The sequence below is a fragment of the Periplaneta americana genome, chromosome 5 (assembly GCF_040183065.1).
Source record: "Periplaneta americana isolate PAMFEO1 chromosome 5, P.americana_PAMFEO1_priV1, whole genome shotgun sequence".
Classification (NCBI taxonomy): domain Eukaryota; kingdom Metazoa; phylum Arthropoda; class Insecta; order Blattodea; family Blattidae; genus Periplaneta; species Periplaneta americana.
In genome coordinates, this window is record NC_091121.1 from 29,696,505 (window position 1) to 29,721,476 (window position 24,972).

Consider the following 24,972-nt stretch of genomic DNA (forward strand, 5'->3'; position numbering starts at 1 on the left):
TATTTCTAATAAGTTTATGAAATAAATTATTCGACGTATTATAGATTGTCTTAGCATTGACGTATTTCCTGATGTTTTAAAGATTTCCAAGCTGATTCCCATTTTTAAAAAGGAATGAATGAAGTGCATTTATTGATACACAATTATACAAACTCATGTAGGCCTACACAAGATCCTTCGCACGAGACCGTACGGCCATTCGTGCTATAACTATGCGCAGTTTGAAACTTCAAAGGAAACAAAAATAATACTACTAATAATAAAACAGTAAAACAACAGTTATTATAAATAAATAAATAAATAAATAAATAAATAAATAAATAAATAAATTAATTAATAAATAAATAAATAAATCTTCCTCAACTTGGTGAGGTTACCAAAGACAAAGAATGTTAAACAGTAACATTTAAAATGACATTAAAAATGTTTTGCAAGAAATTTGTTTACAATAAACTAAAATTTGTAGTAGATAATATTTCACATAACGAAAATTTATAAAAATAAAGATAAAAAATGGACTGAGATAATTCAACTGTAATTTGAATTGAAATACAAATGTCGCCGTAAAATCTGCAGAGAACCCTTCAAAGCTATAATAGAAATTTCCTTAATTGTTTTTGTTGGGACTCCAAATTTATGATAGAATGACACAAATTGTTTTGATGAAAGAGTGATGGAAAGGAGAAAAATTCTCTCCGGCGCCGGGATTTGAACCCGGGTTTTCAACTCTACGTGCTGATGCTTTATCCACTAAGCCACGCCGGATACAACCCCGACGCCGGTTAGAATCGTCTCAGATTAAGCTCCATCTCTTGGGTTCCCTCTAGTGGCCGCCCTCTGCACTACGTCATAGATGTCTATGAACGCAGGACCGAAGTCCATACATGTGTTGAGGTGCACTCGAATGAGTGACTGGTTGGCCGGGATCCGACGGTATAGGCGCCGTCTTAAATCACAAAGTGATTTATTACGCATATCATATATATTTTGATGTAACGAAGTACATATGATATTTCCATGCAGATATTCTGCGTCATCATATGATGAAAGAGTGATGGAACGGATCCCGGCCAACCAGTCACTCATTCGAGTGCACCTCAACACATGTATGGATTTCGGTCCTGCGTTCATAGACATCTATGACGTAGTGCAGAGGGCGGCCACTAGAGGGAACCCAAGAGATGGAGCTTAGTCTGAGACGATTCTAACCGGCGTCGGGGTTGTATCCGGCGTGGCTTAGTGGATAAAGCATCAGCACGTAGAGCTGAAAACCCGGGTTCAAATCCCGGCGCCGGAGAGAATTTTTCTCCGTTCCATCACTCTTTCATCATATGATGACGCAGAATATCTGCATGGAAATATCATATGTACTTCGGTACATCAAAATATATACAAATTTTTTTGTTATGGTCCCTCTAGCGCCCACCATTTTAATCCGATGACTTCTATATCCCTGAGTTTATATGATGTTTTGTAATAACGGATAGTTGGTTAATAAATTGTCCTTTTCTCTAGATTAACCTCCTCAGGTTGATTCTGATGCGTCTCGAATCTGATGGTCGGATTCAGAATATAACCTTTTATCTCTCCAGGTTTAAATGTTATAATATCAATACGCCGATGACTTCCAGTATTAACTATTCTATAGACTTCTTCATAAGTAGTGTAGCCATTGGATTTAAGGCATGTTGCGATTACAGACCTGATTTTGTAATGTCTGCTGTTACGAAGAGTTTCGCTAAATGGGCATGACCCCAAGACATGAGCCAAAGTTTCAACCTCACTGTGGCATCGCCTACAGTGGTTATTGTCTTGAGTTCTGCCTGGAACAGCGCGTATAGGAGCAACATTACTAGTCATCTTCAGCGCATATCTCCACTCGGAGCTAGAAAGGCCTGTACGATGTCTGACCCAGCTGTTTGCGGGAGTGAAGTCTTGATATAAGCTGACTCCTTTACCTTTCTGTGGCAATTGACACCATTTATTAAATTCTTCAAAGCGAAAAATTTTCCTGAGTTTTCTCGAGTCAATTAGACCTCTTTTTTTCTTAATGGTGTTATAATTAATTAGCACAATTACAACTGATCTAACTTCATACCATTTTTCACAAAAAATAATAAAAATAAAATAAATGAAAGATATGAAAGAAGAAAACATACAGTGAAATATATACAGGGACATCATTTTATTTTTCTTAACATTTTTAATATTAACCTGTCTATACCTTTAGAGAACAGGAAACACCGCTTGCTCCCCCCTCCAAGACTGGAGTTCGATGATATTGGCGTAAAACACAAATCACTCTACTAGGTATAGGAAGGAAGAAAAGTAGTTCATCCATTTACGTAAACTAGGAAATATCGCGATTTTGAGTTTGATAATTTTCATTAGGTTTTAAGTTAAAGTTATGTTTTATTTAACGACGCTCGCAACTGCAGAGGTTATATCAGCGTCGCCGGATGTGCCGGAATTTTGTCCCGCAGGAGTTCTTTTACATGCCAGTAAATCTACTGACATGAACCTGTCGCATTTAAGCACACTTAAATGCCATCGACCTGGCCCGGGATCGAAGCCGCAACCTTGGGCATAGAAGGCCAGCGCTATACCAACTTGCCAACCAGGTCGACCATTAGGTTTTTCTTTAATCAAAGTACAGTACTGTATTAAGAATAAGTGTTTTCACTCACGAAGTGAGTTATCCATGCGAACGTATTCATTATGCAGTGTATATTATACTATATACAGCACATTAGCGTACAATATAGAGAAAGAAGTTAAATTGAAAAATAATCATAATATGAATATTTAAACACAATTTTGAAAATGGTGGCCGTTCATTTCGATACAGGCTTCAGTTCTTTTGTGCATATTATCGCACTATAGACTATTGCATCTAATTCCAATTGCCAGTTTCGTCCTTCGTACTAGTAACTCATGTTGAAATAATTCTGTACCTACTCTACGTACTGTAAATTCAATCTTCACTTCTGCCTGAACCGAAAATATAAAATTACTCAGACATGCTATCTACTGTCCGTCCAAGTGGTTATGCCGCAGGATTGTAGAAAGGGAGGAAATCACGTGACAGTTAATTACTTAACGAGGCCCTTTTATTTAAGTTAAATTAAACAGCTGTATAATATTACGTAAACTTCCAATTCTTAAGAGAAATTAATGTTTTCAGAAAAGAGCTAAGACAGCCCAGCTATTACAGAGGGGCGAGCAGAAGCAGGTGGGGGAAATCGGGATGCGACGTAGGCAAACGGACAGTACCTGTGCGAAAATATGATTCAATATTGAAAGCTCTTTCGTCAATGGAAAACGCGAACATTTTTCTGGAACGTACTATACTCAGTAACTCAGTACTGCTTACTATCTGCGGTCTTGGTTCTGTGTGGAGTACTCAGGTACAATAAAAATTGAAGTAAAAATAAAATGATGTCTCTGTATAAACAATTGCAACGATACGGAAACAGGAGCTATAGGCCAATTTCGCTTATTCCTGTGTTTACTAAAATATTTGAAACTGTAATAAGAATCAAATTTGTGAATAATTCGAATCTAATAACATCTGCGGTGGTTGAGTGGTCAGACCTCTGACCTGTCATGCAGACGGACCGAGTTAGAGTCCCGATGAATTCTGAAATTTTTCATTTTGTGGATTTGTTTTTGTGTGGATTCGCCCATGGGTTGACCAGTTGACCGCTCACTTGCGGCTGATGGTGGGGATACATTCAGAAGTTTAGATGCCAGTAAATTTAGCCTATCGGTAGTTTGCCACACAATCCCCTCCACCAGGTAGAAGGTGATACATGTTGAGCAGCAGCTCACAAACTGTCTCGGAAAAAATTGCCATTGCTTTCTTTAAATTCATCTAAGTTAGCCATGATTATTCTACTGCCATGACCTGCGAATTGCACTGAAGCCACAGAACACAAACTAGGCTGAATTTCTGTTGACAACTAATGGATTTATAGCTACACCGCTGTTTTTATGCTCGCTCTGAGATAGGTTCTAGAAACATCTTACTACGTGAAACAAATGAGTTCTTTTAAATTTGAGACAAGTCGCCTGATGTTTATGTAGGCCTACAACGGAGAAGTTTGCGGTAGTGAAGATTGCGTCGTTTTATACGTAATGTGCAATGATTAATAGACTTATAGTACAGTGCGTTCGTTTCCCCCTGCGGCCGGGCGACTGACCTAATTGCGTTCTGTTTCAACAATCAGTTTGCTTTACTGAAGCGCTTTAAAAAAACGCCTCAAGGCCACGCGTGGTGGTTTCCGCAAGCAGTCAGTTTACGCTGTCTCTGAATAATCCTCACACTATAGACGAGCTGGAAAACGATATAACGTTCACGAGGATTTTTAATGAACTTCGGCGAGTGAATGGAAATTTTATCAGAAGATGTCAAGAATGCATCAATGCAGATGGACACCACTTTAAGCATCTTTTGTAACAAGGTTAGTACTCAAGTGATAACAATAAATGAGTAGGATAAGCTTGAGGATTGATAATTGCGCTTGCTGGCCGGCCGCAGGGGGAAGCGAACACACTGTATTATACAATGCTTGTTGGTATTATACGGTATTTTTACAACTCTAGTTATAGTATAACTGATAGCAGCGATGCAATGTCTCGTGACATCAGGGTCAGGGGTAGGGCAACACCGGTATATTGTATCTACCTAGCACCCGAACAACGGAAGTTAAGGAATGCTGCGCGCGCAGTTCACACTCGAGCGACTTCATATATTGCTGTAGAAGGTGGTGTCTTTGAAAATCGAGTTTAATACAGATTTTTCAGGTGTGTAATAATGTGAATGTTCTTTAATGAATATATAATACACTCAGTACAGTTCTAGTATAGTACATTATGCACCGAGCCTATAATGATAGCAATTAAGAAGCGAGTATGGATGTTTATGAAACGAGCGCAAGCGAGTTTCATAATTTTCATACGAGCTTCTTAATTACCATTATAGGCCAGTTTCATACGACTTTTTATGCACGACCATATTTCTAACTTGAAATTATTCAGATGTATACATTTTATTTGTATCTGACAAGTGACCTTGTTCTAGGTCGTGAATTGTGAGATGTGCGCAGACGCGAAAGTATTGATTTTTTCCGAGGACCAATAATGTCATTGACCTTGTGTAATCCCGTTAAACTTGGTATAACTTTGATTATTGAATTCGACATTGAAAAACGAGATGACAAATTGAATTTATTTGAATATTATTTACAATTAACGATAATTATTATAGTAACAGAACATAACCTTCTGCGACAGTATTGGATTTCCAGCCTCCGTGACTTTTCGCTAATTCTCTTTCGATTGCATATCCGAGAATAATCGATACTTGCGGTTTTATAACGGTACAAAGCTGACTTGTTATTGACTGAACACCTGTAAGCTGAGTTGTCATTGGCTGAAAACGCCTGTAGTTTAATGAGTAGGTGTACTTTAATGACATGCATTAAAGGACTGCTATCTGATGTATAATTACTACATTTCGGCATGGTTGAGCATAAAATAATTTAAATGCTTAAACCTTCATAGTGTCTATGTTTATGTTTAACATTCAGGAGGGTGTAACTCAATTTTAAAAACATGACATAAGTTAATATGAACTATTTTTTTATCACAATCATTTTAGAAATCAGATTCTAGTATATGGCATAATCTTGGTGAATCATTCCGTGTAATATTACCCTAATTTTTTCTTATTGCGACATAATTCCTTTATTCACTTCGATGGCGCTATAATCGAGTGAAACTGCATTTTTTATAATCACTTCGGCTTTATGAAGTTCATTGTTACATTATCAACTCGCAGAGCTTGTATCGTGTAGGATTAATAGGAAGCTTTCGAAGTTCTAGTTGAATTTTCCAACGTCACTTTCACGTGTTTTTAACCTCTTAGAACTAATTTTCCGGGATCTTGACGGCAAAAGTTTTTACGTTCTTCAACAGGCATAAAATATTTTAGCCTTTATATCTACTTTTATCCAGTTTCACGTTTTATTGCTCCCTTTTGTTATGAAAATAAGTTGAGATTGGGGAGTGGGGAGGAAGAAGACGAAGAGGTGTATAGAGGGAAAAGGCTACTCCTGGGAATCCTGGGTAGGAGTGAGAGGTTCCCCTTTGCCCCAAAAAACATTAAGAAAAGCGATAAGACAATTAAGAAAGGGTGACGGAGTACGAAAAAAGGGAGAAACCCAACGAAGGGAGTAAGAAATATGAGTAGATGTACGATAAAGGAAAGTTTTGATAGTAGAGTGTCGTGATGTGAATGAGGAGGGGGATAAGAAGATGAAGCAGATGAAGGTGAATGATGAAAGAAACAAGAGTAACATAGGCCTCTTTCCAGCCACATTATTTCGCATTACGATGACGTTGATTAGTCAAACTTCATGTATTAAACCTGGGTGAGGTGGAACAAGAGGGACGAACCTAAATTATACAAGATAATAGGTTCTAGTTGAAGTTAAAAAGCCTCCGCACTTGAATCCCGATAACTCCGTCATTGTAATATGGAATGTGGGAAGACGAACGATGTCGCTTCTGTAATATTCTAAACAAGTTGTGTAAACAAATCTTGAGATGTGAAGTATCGTGTCAACACCGCTGCGCTAATATTGAAAGTTTGAACGCGTTCCGGGGTGGAGTGCCTTCTCAAAAGGCTCATTGATCTAACAACTAAGCCAAAGAGAAACAAATAAAGGAACGTAATTCCCCATAAGACAGCAAACTACACAGAAATTTTGCATCATTGTTGGTGGAATTTTGTTTTATCCTAGTTGAATGGTTCATTTAAAAAGTTTCTACATTTACTGTAAATTGTGGTAAAATATTAGTGTATATTTCGGACATAAAATACTAACTTAGTAGTTAATAAATGATGCGAAATTTGTTACATGAATACTTTATAATTATAGATTTTATGGGTTTCTCAGCGATTCAGATAATTTAAGGCGATGCGATACTGAAAATAGTCGAATTTTGACTAATGTTATCTATTTTTCGCTTTAAAAATGTACGGTTTTATGAGGATATTTTCGTAAGAATTGTTTTCTATAATATCACTATATTAAATATACAAATTAGGCCTAATTAGGAAGAAGTTGTGTTAATGTACGAGTTACTTGTAACCAAAACTTTAAATTTAATTATCTAAAAAAAAGGAAAAAATTCAATGATTTCAACGGCAAGTATTCATTTTATTTATCAGTGGTTAAAGCTAGGTTGATGAAACTTGACATACCGTCTAGTGGGGCTACTTTGATAGATTTAACTTACATTTTTTTATGGTTGCAGTTTAATTTTTTAGTATTTTAACATTTAAAAAATATGTAGATATCAGATTGTCTTTACCTTGCTATCATATTTCTAAGAAAATAAATGTGTTGATTTGTACCCGTGAAAAAAAGAAGACCATACTATCAAAGCTAAACTGTGATGGGGGCTACTTTGATATACCGTTATTTAAAGCCAGATTTCCGTAGTAACCCGAAGATGACATAATAGAGTCAAACTAAAGCTGTGAGATTTGCTATTATAGAGGTAAATCAGGGCAAATTAAGCAAATTAAATTATATTTAAAGGACATTTCAAATACCACATTAGTATTTCATTTGCAAGAAAAGTACAAAGACTCATTGTACATTATACTAGACATAGAAAATTATATAAATTGTTGAAATCAAATTTGGGAACAACTGGATAATACCCACGGCAGAGCAATGTCGTGCGTTCCTGTGCTTAACATTTAATAAAAAATGTTCAGAACGAAGGAGGCAGAGAGAGAGAGAGAAAAGAAACAAATTTCTCCCTCCAACAACGCCACACACCAACGTCGTGTTCTTATGTTGGCGAGATTGTGTATTTACTTAAATTTGGTGCTAAACGTAACGGCACGGTTCAAAGATGCCGTGGGAATTCTCCAGTTTAGCGCAAATTTAAATTTTGTTCTATCAAAACATTACCAATCTCATAAATAATTAATCTAGACTACAAACTAAATCAACTTTTCATAAAAATAATGGAAACAGAACTAGAATTTACTTGAATTCAAGAACAATAGGGAAGAGATAAATCATGGAATTGTCAGTTAGTTCTGCGACTGAAGAAAGTAAAATCTTGATCATGTGTTGCATTGAAATAGTAGAAATGTTCTGTCAATTGGCTTAAATTTTGTTTCACTCTCATCAGCTCTTTTAATACCATGAATCACTATCCCATTTGATGCCATGTCCACAATTTCAAAGACATGTGTGAAGATTTTCTTATCTTTGCTATAAAAAAATTTAGCAAGGATGAAATTCCCTGTTTTCGGGATTTCTGATTCTATTTCATATTTTAGCATCTTCTCGAATTTTGAGGCCTGAAACTTTGATCTGCCTATTTACACAAATCACCTGAGGCTCTTCGTCATCATTGCTGCCTTTGTTGTTTGAAGTAGACGCAGTAACTATACTCTTCCCTGATTCAACATTGAGTAGTCTCTTTTATCTCATTATAGAGACAGCTGTACTAGAATTCCCAAATCAGTGTTCTTGAAGAAATGCCATGAGAAAACTCTCAACCTGTTGTTCAACAAATTCTACAGGCTCCGGAATTTTTTGAGGACTTCTTTCTTATTACAAGGACAAATGCCCGTAGAAAAGGACCTGTTTTTATCAAAATGTGTTTTATTTCAAACTGTTCTGTATCTCCGAGAAATGATTGTTTATTAGTATTTGTCTGTAACTTTGGCTTATCCATGTGGATCAATGCTTTCTTCAACAAGCTTGGAAAATTAGCCTTCAGTGCAGTTGAAAATCGAGGATTTTCTCTTTCCACTCCATCAAAATATGTCTCCAGGCTCCTCTGAAGAATCTGAAAATTGTACTGACGAGAACCTGGTTCCTTTTTATAATCTCGCACCACAGTAGCTCTGGACGGACAGCGATGACGTCTAAAACAATATAAATTTAATTTTAAATGTTTGACTACATTATCAATTTAGCCCCATCCTCTCTATCAAATCTACCCCGTGACTTTTGAACGTAACTGGTGTGCATACTGCAACATTCAAATGAACGACAAGCAACACATTATATGCCAAAGAACTACTTTATTTGAAGATAGAATTGAATATTCATTTATAAGTATGCTTACCTGTGTAGCTTCAAAGTTTTGCAGGCATCAGAAATCCTCATTCACTTTATAAAGCACAAAATATTTAATTTCTCCTCTACTACATATATAGTATTTATATAGCACCGTCGCTATCTCATAACTACTGGGTGTTCATTTCAAAGTGTGTCATGACGTCACTGTTGGTGAGTCAGCGATTTGAAGCGAGTTTCAGCTTTTATGTCAGAGAAATTGCCTATTAATCAAGGCGTTCAATCTGAACTTAAGAACGAGTACGGTATAACTTGAACGTCGTAGCAACAGATGGCGGTCTGTACGGTCTGTGTGCTACCATAACCTTTTTCGAACTGTGTTTTGCGCGGGCAAATCGTACCCAGGGTATTTGTTATCATCGGTTGTGTACGGCAACATTCCACAATACAAATCAAATGCTCCGTGTCCATGTTGACCGTCGAAGTTAATGTCAACAAATACTGTACGTAAGTAATCGTCTTAACCCTCTCCCCATATCCCGACAGAAGAAAAAAACTCGCCTCAGTACGTGTTTCCAAACAGTTCACATTCCTGCCAATACAGGCGTTACCGTACGTATCGGTAAGTACTCTTCAGAATGAAAGCCGTACTTGGTAGGCAACTTCTCTTGCATATAGGTAATACGCCTTTGCGGAGATGTAGGAAGATTGAATTCTCTAGGCTCATCGGCTAGCCACATGAGACATACAGCGAGCCATGACACACTTTGAACTGAACACCCAGTAGTTTAACAGAGCTGCCAACACGAGATCCAAAGTTCGTCACATTCTGATATCTTTCGCGCGAATTCGATTTTAGTAATCGATCGAAGTGGTTATCAAAGTAGCCCCCAATATCAAAGTAACTCCTAATGACGGTACTTATTAATTAATATCTTTTATGTGAAATGGATCATTTGATTGTCTGTATTCAGCATAGTTTTATTGCTGTAGATTTATACGTAAAGCATCATTTTCATTAATGTTTGAACATTGGAAAAATTATAATATTTTTTTTTACAAATGAATAAATTACAATAGTGCATTACTAATGCTCCGTTGCACAATATGCAATGTTATCTTTCAGAAAAAAAACTAGATTTAAAATAAAAAATAATATTTTTTTTTTAGAAATAAGATTTTTACAAATAAAATAAAACAAATAAATGCATGCTTTTAAAGTGTTAATGTGAATATATTGAAATTTACAGTGTGTGATTATGATATTGATATACATATTCAGTAAAGATTTCAACTCTCTAGCTAAGAAATTGTGGGCTTTAGAAATTTCAGTAGCGGCTCGTCTTAACATGTTGCGATTGATATTAGAGATACAAAGCTAGTCTTTCAGATGAAGCTCCCTGTAAAGCAGATTTGAATAATTTCAAGGGAAAAATTGTTCCGGGGCCGGGTGGTCAGTGGTAGAGCGCTGGTACGTTCAACCAGAGGTCCCGGGTTCGATACCCGGCCCCGGAACAATTTTTGCCTTGAAATTATTCAAATCTGCTTTACAGGGAGCTTCACCTGAAAGACTAGATTTGCATAATGTATACGTCACTGTGTATGTTAACAGAAAACCACAATTCCAAGTCACACAGAGATTGTGTGCACTTGTTGTGGGTCTCTGGCGTTTCGTCAGCCCACGCGAGTTGTGTGGATATAAAGGGAAAAGTTGGGACGGTGTCGGGTGGAGTTCCCGGGTAGCTCAGTGGTAGAGCGCTGGTACGTTCAACCAGAGGTCCCGGGTTCGATACCCGGCCCTGGAACAATTTTTCTCTTGAAATTATTCAAATATGCTTTACAGGGAGCTTCACCTGAAAGACTAGATTTGCATAATGTATACGTCACTGTGTATGTTAACAGAAAACCACAATTCCAAGTCACACAGGGATTGTGTGCACTTGTTGTGGGTCTCTGGCGTTTCGTCAGCCCACGCGAGTTGTGTGGATATAAAGGGAAAAGTTGGGACGGTGTCAGGTGGAGTTCCCGGGTAGCTCAGTGGTAGAGCGCTGGTACGTTCAACCAGAGGTCCCGGGATCGATACCCGGCCCCGGAACAATTTTTCCCTTGAAATTATTCGATATTAGAGATCATTTCTGTTGCTATAAACATAGATTATTTCTCTTTAAGAATATATTTTATCATTAATATTTCTAACACTGAGGAATAACAATATATATTGAAGAAAAGAACTTACCGCCAAAATTTTCATTTTTCTCCAAAACTGAATAATGATACACGTTTCAATACTTCAGCTTCTAACAGCAAACTAACACATTCCCGCGAAAGAGAGTATCAGTGCGTAGTAATTTGGAATGCTTCCGCTAGAATAAAACACGTCTCAGGTCGTGTGTCTCAATTTCATATTTGTACCTGTATTTCATACTTGTAACACTTCCTCTACAAATGTACATTTAATTGTTTTCGTTTTAAAATTATGATATGTTTGAGGTTATGACTTAAAACATCAGTGTGTTACAAATACGAAATACTGATTGTCTTATTGATTGATTTATTGATTGATTATTCAGTGTATTACCATATATATGAATTGAAAGACATTAGTAAAACTACATTATATATTGAAAAATACGTTTAAAAAAATTGGACGGAGTTACGCAATAAGAGACCAAGCGCCAGAAACCTGTTTCGAGTAATTGGCCATTGAAGTAAATATGTTTTTTTCGCTATACTGGAGAATTACCACGGTCAATTTGAACCGTGCCGTTACGTTTACCACCAAATTTAAGTAAATACACAATGTCACCAACATAACATGACGTTGGAGTGTGGCGTAGTTGCCGGGAGAAATTTCTCTCTCTCTCTCTCTCTCTCTCTCTCTCTCTCTCTCTCTGCCTCCTTCGTTCTGAACATTACTGAGAGATAGCACCAGTGTTAGCTACAAAGTGTATTTGCGCAAATATATTGCAAGTAGATTACGTGACTTATTACGTGTCTTAGATAAGGGTCTCGAGACAAAACAGTCTTGTGCTATATTTCTTTTTTTTCTCTCTCTGTCTACCTCCTTCGTTCTGAACATTATTGAGAGATAGCACCACTGTTAGCGACAATGTGTATTTGCGTAAATATTGCGAATAGGTTAGGTTAGCTTAGGTTAGCTTTGGTTAGATTAGCTTAGCTTAGCTTAGCTTTGGTTTGGTTAGGTTAGTTTTGGTTAGGTTAGGTTAGGTTAGGTTAGCTTTGGTTAGGTTAGCTTAGGTTAGCTTTCGTTAGCTTAGCTTAGCTTTGGTTAGGTTAGGTTAGGTTAGTTTTGGTTTGGTTAGGTTAGGTTAGCTTTGGTTAGATTAGGTTAGCTTTGGTTAGATTAGCTTGATTTCATTCGTCCATGTAGTAGTTAAAATTATATAATATGACAGTTTTTGATTCGTAATATTGATAAAAAAATAATAGGCCTATAATGAAAGCGGTGAATAATTTCATGGTCACTAAAATTTTTTTTCCGTAAAAGGGTAGGTATTTTTCTATAGGCCAGAAATAAAACAGCAACGCCGTCATAATTACGTACTTTACGCTTTGTCGAATATTAACCGAAAATTTACTTTCCGCCATTTTAATGGTATTCCGTGAAACACACCTTTTTTCCTGTTAATTTCCTTGCGATAACCTAGTTTTTGATCTTATTACATGTTCATTTTCTTTTAATGCATTCAAAAAACCGCCATTGTACTACATAAAACCTTGAACTTGACTAATGGAGTGAATTATTTAAGAATATAGTCGCGAATTTGACTACCACCATTTCGATTATTTGTTTGTTTGATACGGCTCGGTACGGCCCGGTGACTAGTGGCCAGCGAGTAGCGTCGACTATCGATATTGGTCTGCCGTGGGTATTATCCGGTTGTTCTGTCTTTTTTTTTTATAAAACATTTTATGCAAATTATGGAAATTTAAGGTACCTAATGTAATTAATTATTTATAAGTTACACTTGGACTCATCTAGCCAAAATACCATCTCCCTGCTACTTATTTCTTAAACTCGAAATAAAGTGGAAATTATGCGGTTGCGGTAAAGAACTAATTATTAACAATTAATCATTAAAATGTACAATAGCTAAATTGTAAAGGTTTTCGGTCCCCATAAATATAAATTAAAAAATAATATGTTCACTCTCACAGATAGCAGAAATATATTTGAAAAATTTGTTCGCTGGAGCATTGAAATACAAACTGTGGAACAATTTTCAATTATTTCGATGTGGAGAAATTTTAAGGAACACATCAAACCGCTCTTGCATTTGTTCCTTTATATCTTCTCTAGAGAAAAAAATCAAAGCTGCGTCATCGCTCAAAGTTAAATCTAAGCTAGTCTTCGCAACGGATAAACCATAGATATATAAAAAAGGAGAGAAAGGAAAAAAAAAAACTGAACCAACATGGGATTTCAATTCAATTTTCCAGAGCGAGGAAAGTGTGGAATTTTATCTGGTACTAGGAAAGGATTCGCTACTGATTGTTACACGGTGAGCAGGGAAGAAGAGACAGATTGACTTGATCTAAAACCACAGACAGCTCAGCCTCATGTGAAAATGTCGGATTTCAGCAAGGGAACGGCTCCTACGTGTAGCACAAGCACTTTTTGTATCATACAATTCAAAGCATTAAATAATAGGATAAAAAAGAGACGATTTAAAGGAGATACTTTCTTTATACTATTCCAATTTTTATCATATTTTGACTTATTCGTCCTTAACACCACTAGAAATATTAACATTTTGGTATAAAACTATGTCAGTTAACAGTTTGCCCTGTGGATGAAGTGATAGCACAGTCTGGTACAGTGATGTCAAAGCAAGCGCATTTTTCTGACCTTGACGTCGTCCGCGGGCATCAAGTGCTAAGTATGGAAAGGGGAAGAGTTATATATATGAATAAGCAGCCTGTTGAATTAAGAAAACAGTGGTGCACAAACTTCAAACGGTACGTGAAATTTTATATCGTTATTTTTATATGGCTTCTTTCTGTTTGATATTATCTATATTGAATAATTTCAAGGGAAAAATTGTTCCGGGGCCGGGTATCGATCCCGGGACCTCCGGTTGAACATACCAGCGCTCTGCCAACTGAGCTACCCGGGAACTCCACCCGACACCGTCTCAACTTTTCCCTTTATATCCACACAACTCGCGTGGGCTGACGAAACGCCAGAGACCCACATCGAGTGCACACCTCTGTGTGACTTGGAATTGTGGTTTTCTGTTAACGTACACAGTGACGTATATACGAGTATTATGCAAATCTAGTCAGTCCACGCGAGTTGTGTGGATATAAAGGGAAAAGTTGAGACGGTGTTGGGTGGAGTTCCCGGGTAGCTCAGTTGGCAGAGCGCTGGTACGTTCAACCAGAGGTCCCGGGTTCGATACCCGGCCCCGGAACAATTTTTCCCTTGAAATTATTCAAATCTGCTTAACAGGGAGCTTTACCTGAAAGACTAGATTTGCATAATTATCTATATTGTCTGTAAAACAAAAGTACTAATACCAATTTCTTAATATTGTAGTTATTTTTAAACGTTAATAACATAATAAACAGTTAAGAAGGAATATTTACATAAATTCCATAGTAGTACAACTATACTGTACTAAATGGATGAAATACGTTATTTATAAAGAAAGTAATATTCCCCCCCCCCAAAAAAAAAGAGATTGAGTATGATATAATCAGTTGGAATTGATATTGATGGTACCTTTAGCCTTATAAAAGTAATCAATAAACTAATCAAAAGAATATTACAGTACAAAGCAAAGCTACCTATGTACTGTATATGGTTTAAGTGTAACTATTATTCCATAACAAAACCCTTATCGCATTATGCTTTTAAGGTGATATTGGTGAAAAACTTCCTATCATCAGAATGTTAAATTATTTTCTCGTAATGTGCTCAAGCTATAGAGCTGACATTTTTACAACACATGGGCACATATCTTTTGTTTATGATGTAACAGTAGTTGCTTTGTTAAATCATTTCCTTACAAACAATTTTCATGCGAATATTTTAAAAATTTTCAGTACACTATCTTCAGTAATACGTATTTACGTTATATTAGATTTACGAAAACATTCTGTAAGGCTACTAAATAAATAGGCCTATATTTAAAAAAATTTCACTTTTATATAAAAAATTTGAGAAAGTATTTCTTTTCAATAAAAAATCAAACTTGTGAAAAATGAACATTAAAATTAAAACTTACATTCTTATAATGCACTTATAAGCTTACTTCTCAGACAAATCTAAAAATTAACAGTTTTAATAAGTTCTCTTCCCTTTATGTATTGAATCAGTGCTGGCCACCCCTGAATATAGGTCGACCAAGCGGCATGCACTACCTCTTTCGTCTGTCTCTTTCCTTTCCGCTGTAAAGCGCTCAGGCTTTCCTGAGCTCTAAAGCGCGCGCTTGCTCCTATGGATATCGATTGACATGATTGGTCTAGTATATACAGTCACGAAGCTCAATATGTAGTAAATATGCATCCATAGATAGTTGCTAACCACTAGGATCGCTAATATCGCCTCATTACAGACAATGCGAAATAGTACTGGCACAGTCTATTGTTTCTAGTACCCTCAAAACTCAAGCTTCGTGACTGCATATACTAGATTGTGGTGCTAGTAAAGAATAATCGGAAAATATAAAGTTGTCTTCGCTTCTCTAGCAGTTAATATTGTACCATTCGAATCACATATACGAGGGTTCACAACTGGAGGAGTGCGATTGATTTCAAGGGGAGAGGATGGTTTTAATATGGTGAAAAAAACCAGTGAAGTAGGCAAAAAAAAGAATGCTTTAATATGAAGAGTCCACTGCAAGAATGATGGATGTCATTTGGAATACATTTTTCAGGAGAATCAATTGAAAGTTTGAAATGCTTAGCGCTCAAAGTTTAACTGTGATTTTCCGATCATTACTGGACAATGACTATCAGTGTTAATGCCATATAACTCTCTATGTACATTCTATACGTCTTAAGCTATGCATTGATGGTCTTGGTTCATTTTCGACAAGAAAGTGACATCCATTATTCTTGCAGTGTAATCTTCATATAAAATTTGGTATATAAAAATATATTACATAAAATTTAATGCTTATTTATATCCTTGGCAGCTGCTGCTAAGCTATTTTTAAATATCTGTTGTACAGGGTTTTCAAGGACAAAGAAAAAAAATTAAATCATGGTTTATTTAACGACGCTCACAATTGCCGAGGTTATATCAGTGTCGCCGGTGTGCCGGAATTTGTCCCGCAGTAATTCTTTTACATGCCACTAAATCTAGTAATATGTGCCTGTCGCATTTAAGCACATTCAAATGCCATCGACCTGGGCCAAGATCGAACCCGTTACCTCGGGCACAGAAGGTCAGCGCTATACCGACTACACCACTCAGAGCGACAGGACAAAGGATGGTTATATGAGGAGCATTTAATTAAAACGTAAATTGTCCCATGAGACGAATTTTTTAGCAGAAACGAAAAATGCGTACATTCCAATCTATTTTTAGTAGAAAGATGGATAAAATCTTCTTTTAATCTATGAATGAAAGTGAATTAACCACATATCTAAAAAAAAAATCAAAATTATAAAATTTGTAACCAGAGCTAGAAAGTTGGAAGTTGGTTGTGTGAGATTGGAATATATTTCCATGGAATGAAAAGTACTAGTAGCGCACCTCTCAATGCCAATAAATCATAACGACAAACATGTACAGCCGGGTGGTAACCAAAGACCTTCCACGGTCTTCGAACAAGAAAATGAAAAACGAATAATATAAAAAATTTTAATTATAAATTTCGTAATTCCTATCTAAAATAATTTACTTATTTACTTACTTACTTACTGGCTATTAAGGAACCCGGAGGTTCATTGCCGCCCTCACATAAGCCCGCCATAAGTCCCTATCCTGAGCAAGACCAATCCAATCTCTATCATCACATCTCACCTCCCTCAAATCCATTTTAATACTATCCTCCCATCTACGTCTCGGCCTCCCCAAAGATCTTTTCCCTCCGGCCTCCCAACTAACACTATATGCATTTCTGGATTTGTCCATACGTGCTACATATCCTGCCCATCTCAAACGTCTGGATTTAATGTTCCTAATTATGTCTGGTGAAGACAAAATAATTTACCCATACATATTAAAAATAACATACAGGGTATACAATTATGATTCTTGTTTTCAATAAACTTTTTCATTTCTATTGTAATGACATTTAGGAAGTTCGTAGGCCTCTCGTAATTCCGATGTTGAACTGTAACGCAGCTGAATGTATAGCAGCACGAGACATAAATATTAACGAAGAATAATCCGGGAAAAACGTGTTACACGTTCCTGTTTGCATAATTATTTAATAAGAGATGAGTTAATTTTTTTTTTAGAATCATGCATATATGAACATTAAATAATACAAGATAACAGAATAGCCCACTTTGTTCATAACCTAAAATAGTATTATGAATTAACAATATTCTTCAAACTATTCACGACTGTACACAGCTCCACAGAATGTTAGTATGCGTTTTTGTGAACTGCGTATCGTCTGTAGCTAGCGGGAGCAGGACGAGGTGCGGGTGACATACTCCTCGCTGTACTCAACTGAAATCTACTGTTTTGGTACCGACACTATTCAAAAGACCGAGTATCACGACTTTACTACAATAAGGCAGTTTATTACTCGCATAAAGACAGAATTAATCGATAAATATGCGAAGATGAAACAAATGTACAAGAAGTAACTGCAAATTCTGACCTCATATTACTTACTTACAAATGATTTTTAAGAAAACTGGAGGTTCATTGGCGCTCCTGTTTTACAACTAATGTTTTATAGTGACAGAGTTCACATGACCAGTTATCACATAGACCAGTGACCGGCATGTTCAGTGCTCTGTGACGTCATACCACGGAGCCGCCACACTCTTTGCTCGGGAAACTCTGCATACTGAGCACAGCGAGGAGAGAAGGTTCAACTGAACAGTGGTGGTACGGCGCCTATGCAATGACAGAGCGCGATCCATTCGTCTGAGGTAGTATGGGAACAGCACAATTACAATACATTTGTACGAAAACAAAACTGTACATCCGTGATAAATCAATGAAACAAAATATTTTGGTTTGTAATCAAATTTAATATAATAATATGAAATTCATAATACAGGCAGCTGCAGAAGCGTTCACATTAAGTAAATGAGGCTCCGAATATGATATAAATATACAAATATATAAATAAATAATTTAAGCAGTACTACAACACTTTGTCTACTCGGAAACTTGAAAACAGTCCAAGTGTTTTTAACAGACATTTTCCTACACAATATACAGATTGAACTATCTAGGCCCTAACTTGGTGAGTAGTATACAAAGTATATTTCAACTTTTGAAACACACCATCACTTTGTGTCACTACTGTGCCCAAGCTATATGCTTTGTCGAGATCAAACTGTGTTATGGAGTATGGAGGAATGGCGAAGTGTTTGATTTGTGGCAAACTGTTTCAGCATGTAAAGAAGTTCAATATACAATGCCATTATTCTGTATGTGACACAAATGATTATGACAAATATAGGGGAGAATATCGACAAATACTAGTGCAGAAATTGAAAGATAAATTGTTAAGTGAAGCTAGGGAACACATTGTCAGTGAATCAATGGTAAGCTTAAGGCTTAAGATATAGGATTTCACTAGCCATTGCAAAGAACATGCGTTCTTTTAATGACGGGAATTTGCCAAGAATGTTGTCATCATGACCGTAGAGTAGTTATTCCCTAGCAAAATACAGGAATGTGATTCTATCAATTTATCTCCAAGAACTGTCGTATCATTGCTGCACTGACGCCACTGCGCTGGTGCGTGATAACATTAATACGACTCAACTGCTCGCTCTTCCAAGCTCTTGAGGCCTGACTGGCTCTTACGTCATAACTGCAGCTTCTGCCGGCCACTGACATAGACTAACCTCATCACTTATTCTGAGCTCCTCCATTGTGTTTTCCTCATAGCAAATAATATAGAGAGACAGTAGCCCTTATCACTTTGACATGAGAGTCATTGTCGCCCCGTTGTCCCCCCTTATCTCTCTCACAGCTTATAATTTGAAAAAAAAATCTTATTCATTACACAAAATTAGGTTAGGAGTAGCTCAATGATTGCAAAAGGTTTGGTATTGTCGTATTGGTGGACTGTACAGTACAATGCAGCATCACGTGTTGCAGTGAAGCCCCGGACGGTGCGCATCACGACGCCGGCGACGGCGCCACTGTCTGCGGGAAAGACGCATCAGCTGCAGTGCGAGACGTCTGGGTCGGTTCCGCCTGCACGAGTCACCTGGCTGCTCGACGGCGAGCCTCTCAGGGACGCCCCGACCTCGGTGAGACTTACATTGAGTTCTGCTCTGGAAATGTATACGTAAAAAAATAAATATTATTCCTTTTATTTCTGTTGCTATAACTACAACTGCTATAACTACTGCTGCCCTTATTACTACTACTAATCCACCGCCCTGGAGAAACGGTTAGCAAGCCTGACCGTGAAACGAGCGGGCCCGGTTTCAAATCCTGGTTAGGACTACTTACCTTGCTGAGGTTTTTCCGAGGTTTTCCCTGAACCCAATAAGAACAAATGCTCGATAACTTTCGACGTCGGACCTTGGACTCATTTCGCTGGAATTATCACCTTCATTCATCTCATTCAGACGCTATATAACTATAGCAGCTGAAAAAGCGTCGTAAAATAACCAGTTAAAAATTACTACTATCTCATTCAGACGCGATACAGGGTGTTTCGGGGCTAGTGTTACAAACTTTCAGGGATGATGGGGAAGGGCACATGTATCAAATTGCGATAAGGAACCCTGGTCCGGAAATAACTGAATCGAAAGTTACAAGCAAAAATATTTGTGTGGAAATGAAATAATTTTATTCCCATGTTCACCTAATTTATTTGTATTTATCTGTACAACCCTAGATCATATATGTAACAGATAACTAATCGCTATGTTAAAATCGGCAGCACTTCGAAGAGAACAACCGCCAGGATCGCCACCCGTCCGCCGTAAACGAACACGAGATGGCAGTACAGTTGCTAATGCATTTCAAATGGGAATTATGACGTGACTCCTTATGTTACAACTAGATGGCAGCGTAGTAAACCTGACAAAAGTTGTTAACGTCAAAACCTATAAGGCCGACCTATCTGTTACATATATGATCTAGGGTACAACTTACACATACTGTATTCAGCTGACGTTTACGTTGTCTACTTACAGTATTCCGTTCAGTGCGCTGTCTGAGGGGTGGGGACAGGAAACTACACTAAAGCAATGCAGATGGCGTAATGTGTAACGGACATGATCGGTCCTGATATCCACGTCTGTAGACAGCAGTGTATGTGTACAAGTTGCAGTGTCCAGTCGATCAGTCCCAGTCAAATGGAGGAGTACACGAGAGCGGAATATGCAGACCTGATTTTCGAATACGGATGAGCCAATGGGAACAGTAGACAAGCTCACATATTGTATCGGGAGAAGTACCCACGTAGGAGACATCCGGCCCATACCATCTTTCCACGACTGTTCCAAAGGTTAAGGGAAGGAGGGCACGTGATGCGAAATTACAATTCCATTTACACACAATTATTTTTGCTTATAACTTTCGACTCGGTCATTTCCGGACCAGGGTTTCTGATCTCAAAATAATACATGTGCCCTTCCCAATCATCTCTGAAAGTTTGTAACACCAGCCCGGAAACACCCTGTATAAACATAGCAGTTGAAAAAGCGTCGTAAAATAACCAGTGAAAACTACTACTACTACTACTACTACTACTACTACTACTACTACTACTACTACTACTACTACTACTACTACTACAGGATGTCCCAAAAGTCTCTATAAATAGAAAATGTAAATTCAAAATTAAAATGTCACAAAGTGTACTCAATGTAGCCAACCGCTCCCCAGATCTCACACCCTTTGATTTTCATCTATGAGGTCATATTAAGTCTTAGGTCTACCAGGAGGAAACCCGAGATTCTCAACATCTCAAGAGTGTCGGGAGGTGGGGGGGGGGGACAGTGACTGTCACGAAACATCATTATCGAGAAAAACAAGTTTTAATGCCTGAACATTCCCGGTTTTCACCAAATGTCCAAAGTTACTTACACTGACATGTTTCACTTTTAAATTGTTTGTGAAGTGACGTTCTGTAGTCCCAGTTGCCACCCACAAAATGAATACCATAAAATCGCTAAAAATTAACATTTCTTGATTTCATCCAGCACCCTTCTTCTGTAAGCTCTTATCGTTGATGTCTTTCATGTGACGACGAACATATTACAACTTTTGCATCGGAAGAGGTTGGAACACATTTCGACAGCCGTTATATTGAGCACAATATGTGACATTTCTATTTGAAACTATTTTCCCTATGTATAGAGACTTTTAGGACACTCTGTATTATTGCTACTACAGTGAAACGTTTTCAAAGCGGAATCGCAAGGGGCCGAATATTTTCCCGAATTGCATAATTTTCAGCATTGTAGAAAGCCACAAATATCTTAAATAAATGATTGTATTAGGAATCTCTATAATAAAATTATCTCTATTGCATTTAATTAATGTTGTGTTTAGATAGCTTGGCGGGTGTTTTGGGCGAAAATTTGAGCAGGGATGATTTGAAGTGAGTCAGTTTCTCAGCATATTCAGAGGGGCAGGAGGGGAAAGGAGGAGAATTGCATACATGTTAACGTAAGTTACAGCTATGTAGAAAAACATCGATAGTGTACTTGCACTCCATGCGCGATCACAGTTTTTCCACTCACTGCTATCCAATTACTCTAATTTAATACAATGCAGTCTTATCTTTATATGGCTCTGGTGAGCCCATTGTACGACTCGGGATGGAATGGTGTCCATGCCCAAAGGCCCCCTTGCACAATTCCTGTTGTGCGCCGCCTGCGAACTCCCTTACAGCCTAAATGATCCCTTTACCTTTCCGCGTAGGCCTCACCTCGGTTCTTCAGCCCCGGTCGCATGAATTACCATGAGTCCTGTGGAGAGCCCACGGTGCGTAGCGCTACCACCAACAACTAATGACCACTTATCCACGGAGTCTAAGTTCGGCGGCAGACCGCAGGCGACTCTACATCGGAGCAAGCATGAAACCTAGAAAAGGAACGGAGATAATGATAAAAGAGGGGAAATTATAATTATGATGACGAAATGAGTCAGAGGTCGAAAACAAAATACAGAGAAAACTGGGAGAACCATGTTTTGCGAATGGCGGAATACATAAAAACAACTACAACAACAATAATAATAGTAATAATAATAAATAATAATAATAATAATAATAATAATAATAATAATAATAATAATAATAATAATAATAAAAATTCTTTATTTATACTGGCAGAGTTAAGGCCATAGGGCCTTCTCTTACACTCTACCAGATCACAAAGTATACAAGCAGTTAAAATTTAACAAAAAGTTAAAGAACAGAATACTAACATATTACAAAAAATAATAATAATACCATAATAACATCGACACTAAACAACATGAAAATAATACCATAATAGAAAAAAAGAAAGTAAAATACATTGGAATATAATGAAAGAAACTCATTTAGTACAAATGGTTAATATGGAAAAACGTAAGGAAGAATATATCAAAATGGAATGTAATAAAATAATAATAAAAAAGAAAAGAAATACGAAAATTAAAAAAAGCTAGGTAGCTAGCTTATAAATATAGAGCTGAATAGGGAAAGGTTTATGAAAAATTGGCTATCACATCTTCTGGGTAAATCGGAACAGGCTAAGAGGCCATGTCCTTAAAAATATATTTTTTTAGTAGTTTATGTTACGATGCTTCATCCACTGCTATGGTTATCTAGCGTCTGAATGATATGAAGATCATAACGCCAGCGAAATGAGTCCAGTGTCCATCGCCGAAAGTTATCCAGAATTTGCTCTCGATGGGTTGAGGGAAAATCCCGGGAAGAACCTCAGTCAAGTAACTTGTTTCAACCAGGATTTGAATCCGGGATCGCTCGTTGCACGGTCAAGCATGCTAACCGTTACTCCACAACGGTGGACCTTGGCGATGATGATGCGGTACTTTGTCGGTACATTAATTCGGAACTGTCTGTGGAAGTTATTCATCACACTTTTCAAAGTAAGTTTATAAATAACAGAATTTTGCATGCACATTTCTCTGTCTGACGATTCGTAAATGTTTTTCTGTTATTCACTGACGTTTCTGAGCGGAGTTCTCTTTCGAAATAGCAGTTTTGCACTAAAACTTTTCATAATTACTTATCTTTCTGTAAGGTAACAGTTTTTCAACAACACTTTTCTTAAAAACGTATCTTTCAGCTACGTATCCTTTGGAATTTCTGTTTATTGCTGACTATGGAAATTTTCCAATGTAGATCTGTTAAAATTAAGAGTTATATATTAATTTGTAAATAGGATCACGTGTTTTGATCTCCTCTACTCTTGTATTTCACCTGCGCATGCACAGTACTCACTCTATATGAAATTTAGACCAATGCCAATAGTTGTTTATATGTTTTGCTGTCCTCCATCAATCCTACATGTTTGGACATGAACTTTTTGAACACTCTGTATATTAACGATTTTTTTTTATTATCCAATTTAATAAACCCTGAGGTATATTAGGGTTATAGTTGGCATCAAAATACATATTTTATAACCAATAAACAATAGTAAAATTATAATATAAAATTGTGGTCAAGGTCACAATTCACATGAATTATGTAGAAGAATGCACCTGAATGAAAGAATGGATCCTGTTAAGGATTAATAAGATGTTTGAGGAATAATCAATTCAAAAATATACAAGAATGTCTAACCGTTTCAGAGTAAACACACGACCTAAAAAGATAATCAATAGTACATTAATATAACAAAGTTTGACTTTCACTTCCAAATTAATACTTAATTCATGAACAATGGAACAGTTAAGAGTAATAAAAGGATATTACAAGCAATGATTTACGGTTACAAGTTACATACGTGATTCAGGAACAAGTACAATAATTGAAATAATAACACAAGTAATGACTTATAACTAACGAAATTCTTGAAGGGCAATATATAATAGTAGGGGCAATACAAAAGATTTAAAAACAAATGTAAACAGTAAAGAAATAGTAGAAAAATTGACTTAAAATTACACATTCTTTTTAAAGCAATAGGTAACAACAAAGAGATACTAATATCAATACACTGACTGTAGTTACGGGTTAAACACATTTTATGCTCGACCATGCCGAAATGTAGTAATTATACACCTGGTAGCAGCCCTTTAATGGACCTCATTAAAGTACACCTATTCATTAAAGTTCAGGTTTTCCACCAATCAGAAAGCAATATGAAAGCGCAAGTATCGATTATTCTCGGATATGCAATCGAAAGACAACTAGCGAAACGTCACGGAGGCTGGAAATCCTATACTGTCGCAGAAGGTTATATTCTGTTACTATAATAATTAGTGTTAATTTTAATAATATTCAAATAAATTCAATTTTTCATCTCGTTTTTCAATGTCTAAATCAATTTCCAGGTTATATCAAGATTAATGTTCATTTTACTCTCTAGATTATATCAAGGTCAGTGACATTATTCTTCCTCGGAAAAAATCAATACTTTCGCGTCTGCGCACATCTCACAATTTACGAGATTACACAAAGATCACTTCCGCTCCCCATTCAGATAAGAATGATATGAATACTTATGAATAATTTAAAGTTAGAAATATGGTCGAGCATAAAAA

The 24,972-nt window shown here is 36.8% G+C and overlaps 1 protein-coding gene across 2 annotated transcripts in view; it reads left to right on the top strand.

The window, feature by feature from the left end:
• The window catches only part of side (sidestep), an 869,165-nt gene that overhangs the window by 413,435 nt on the left and 430,758 nt on the right, over positions 1-24,972 (top strand). For both annotated transcript variants that reach the window (XM_069825478.1, XM_069825479.1), the window contains one exon: positions 19,387-19,541. In XM_069825478.1, the coding sequence (XP_069681579.1) occupies positions 19,387-19,541 (155 nt within the window). The remainder of the gene's footprint in view (positions 1-19,386; positions 19,542-24,972) is intronic.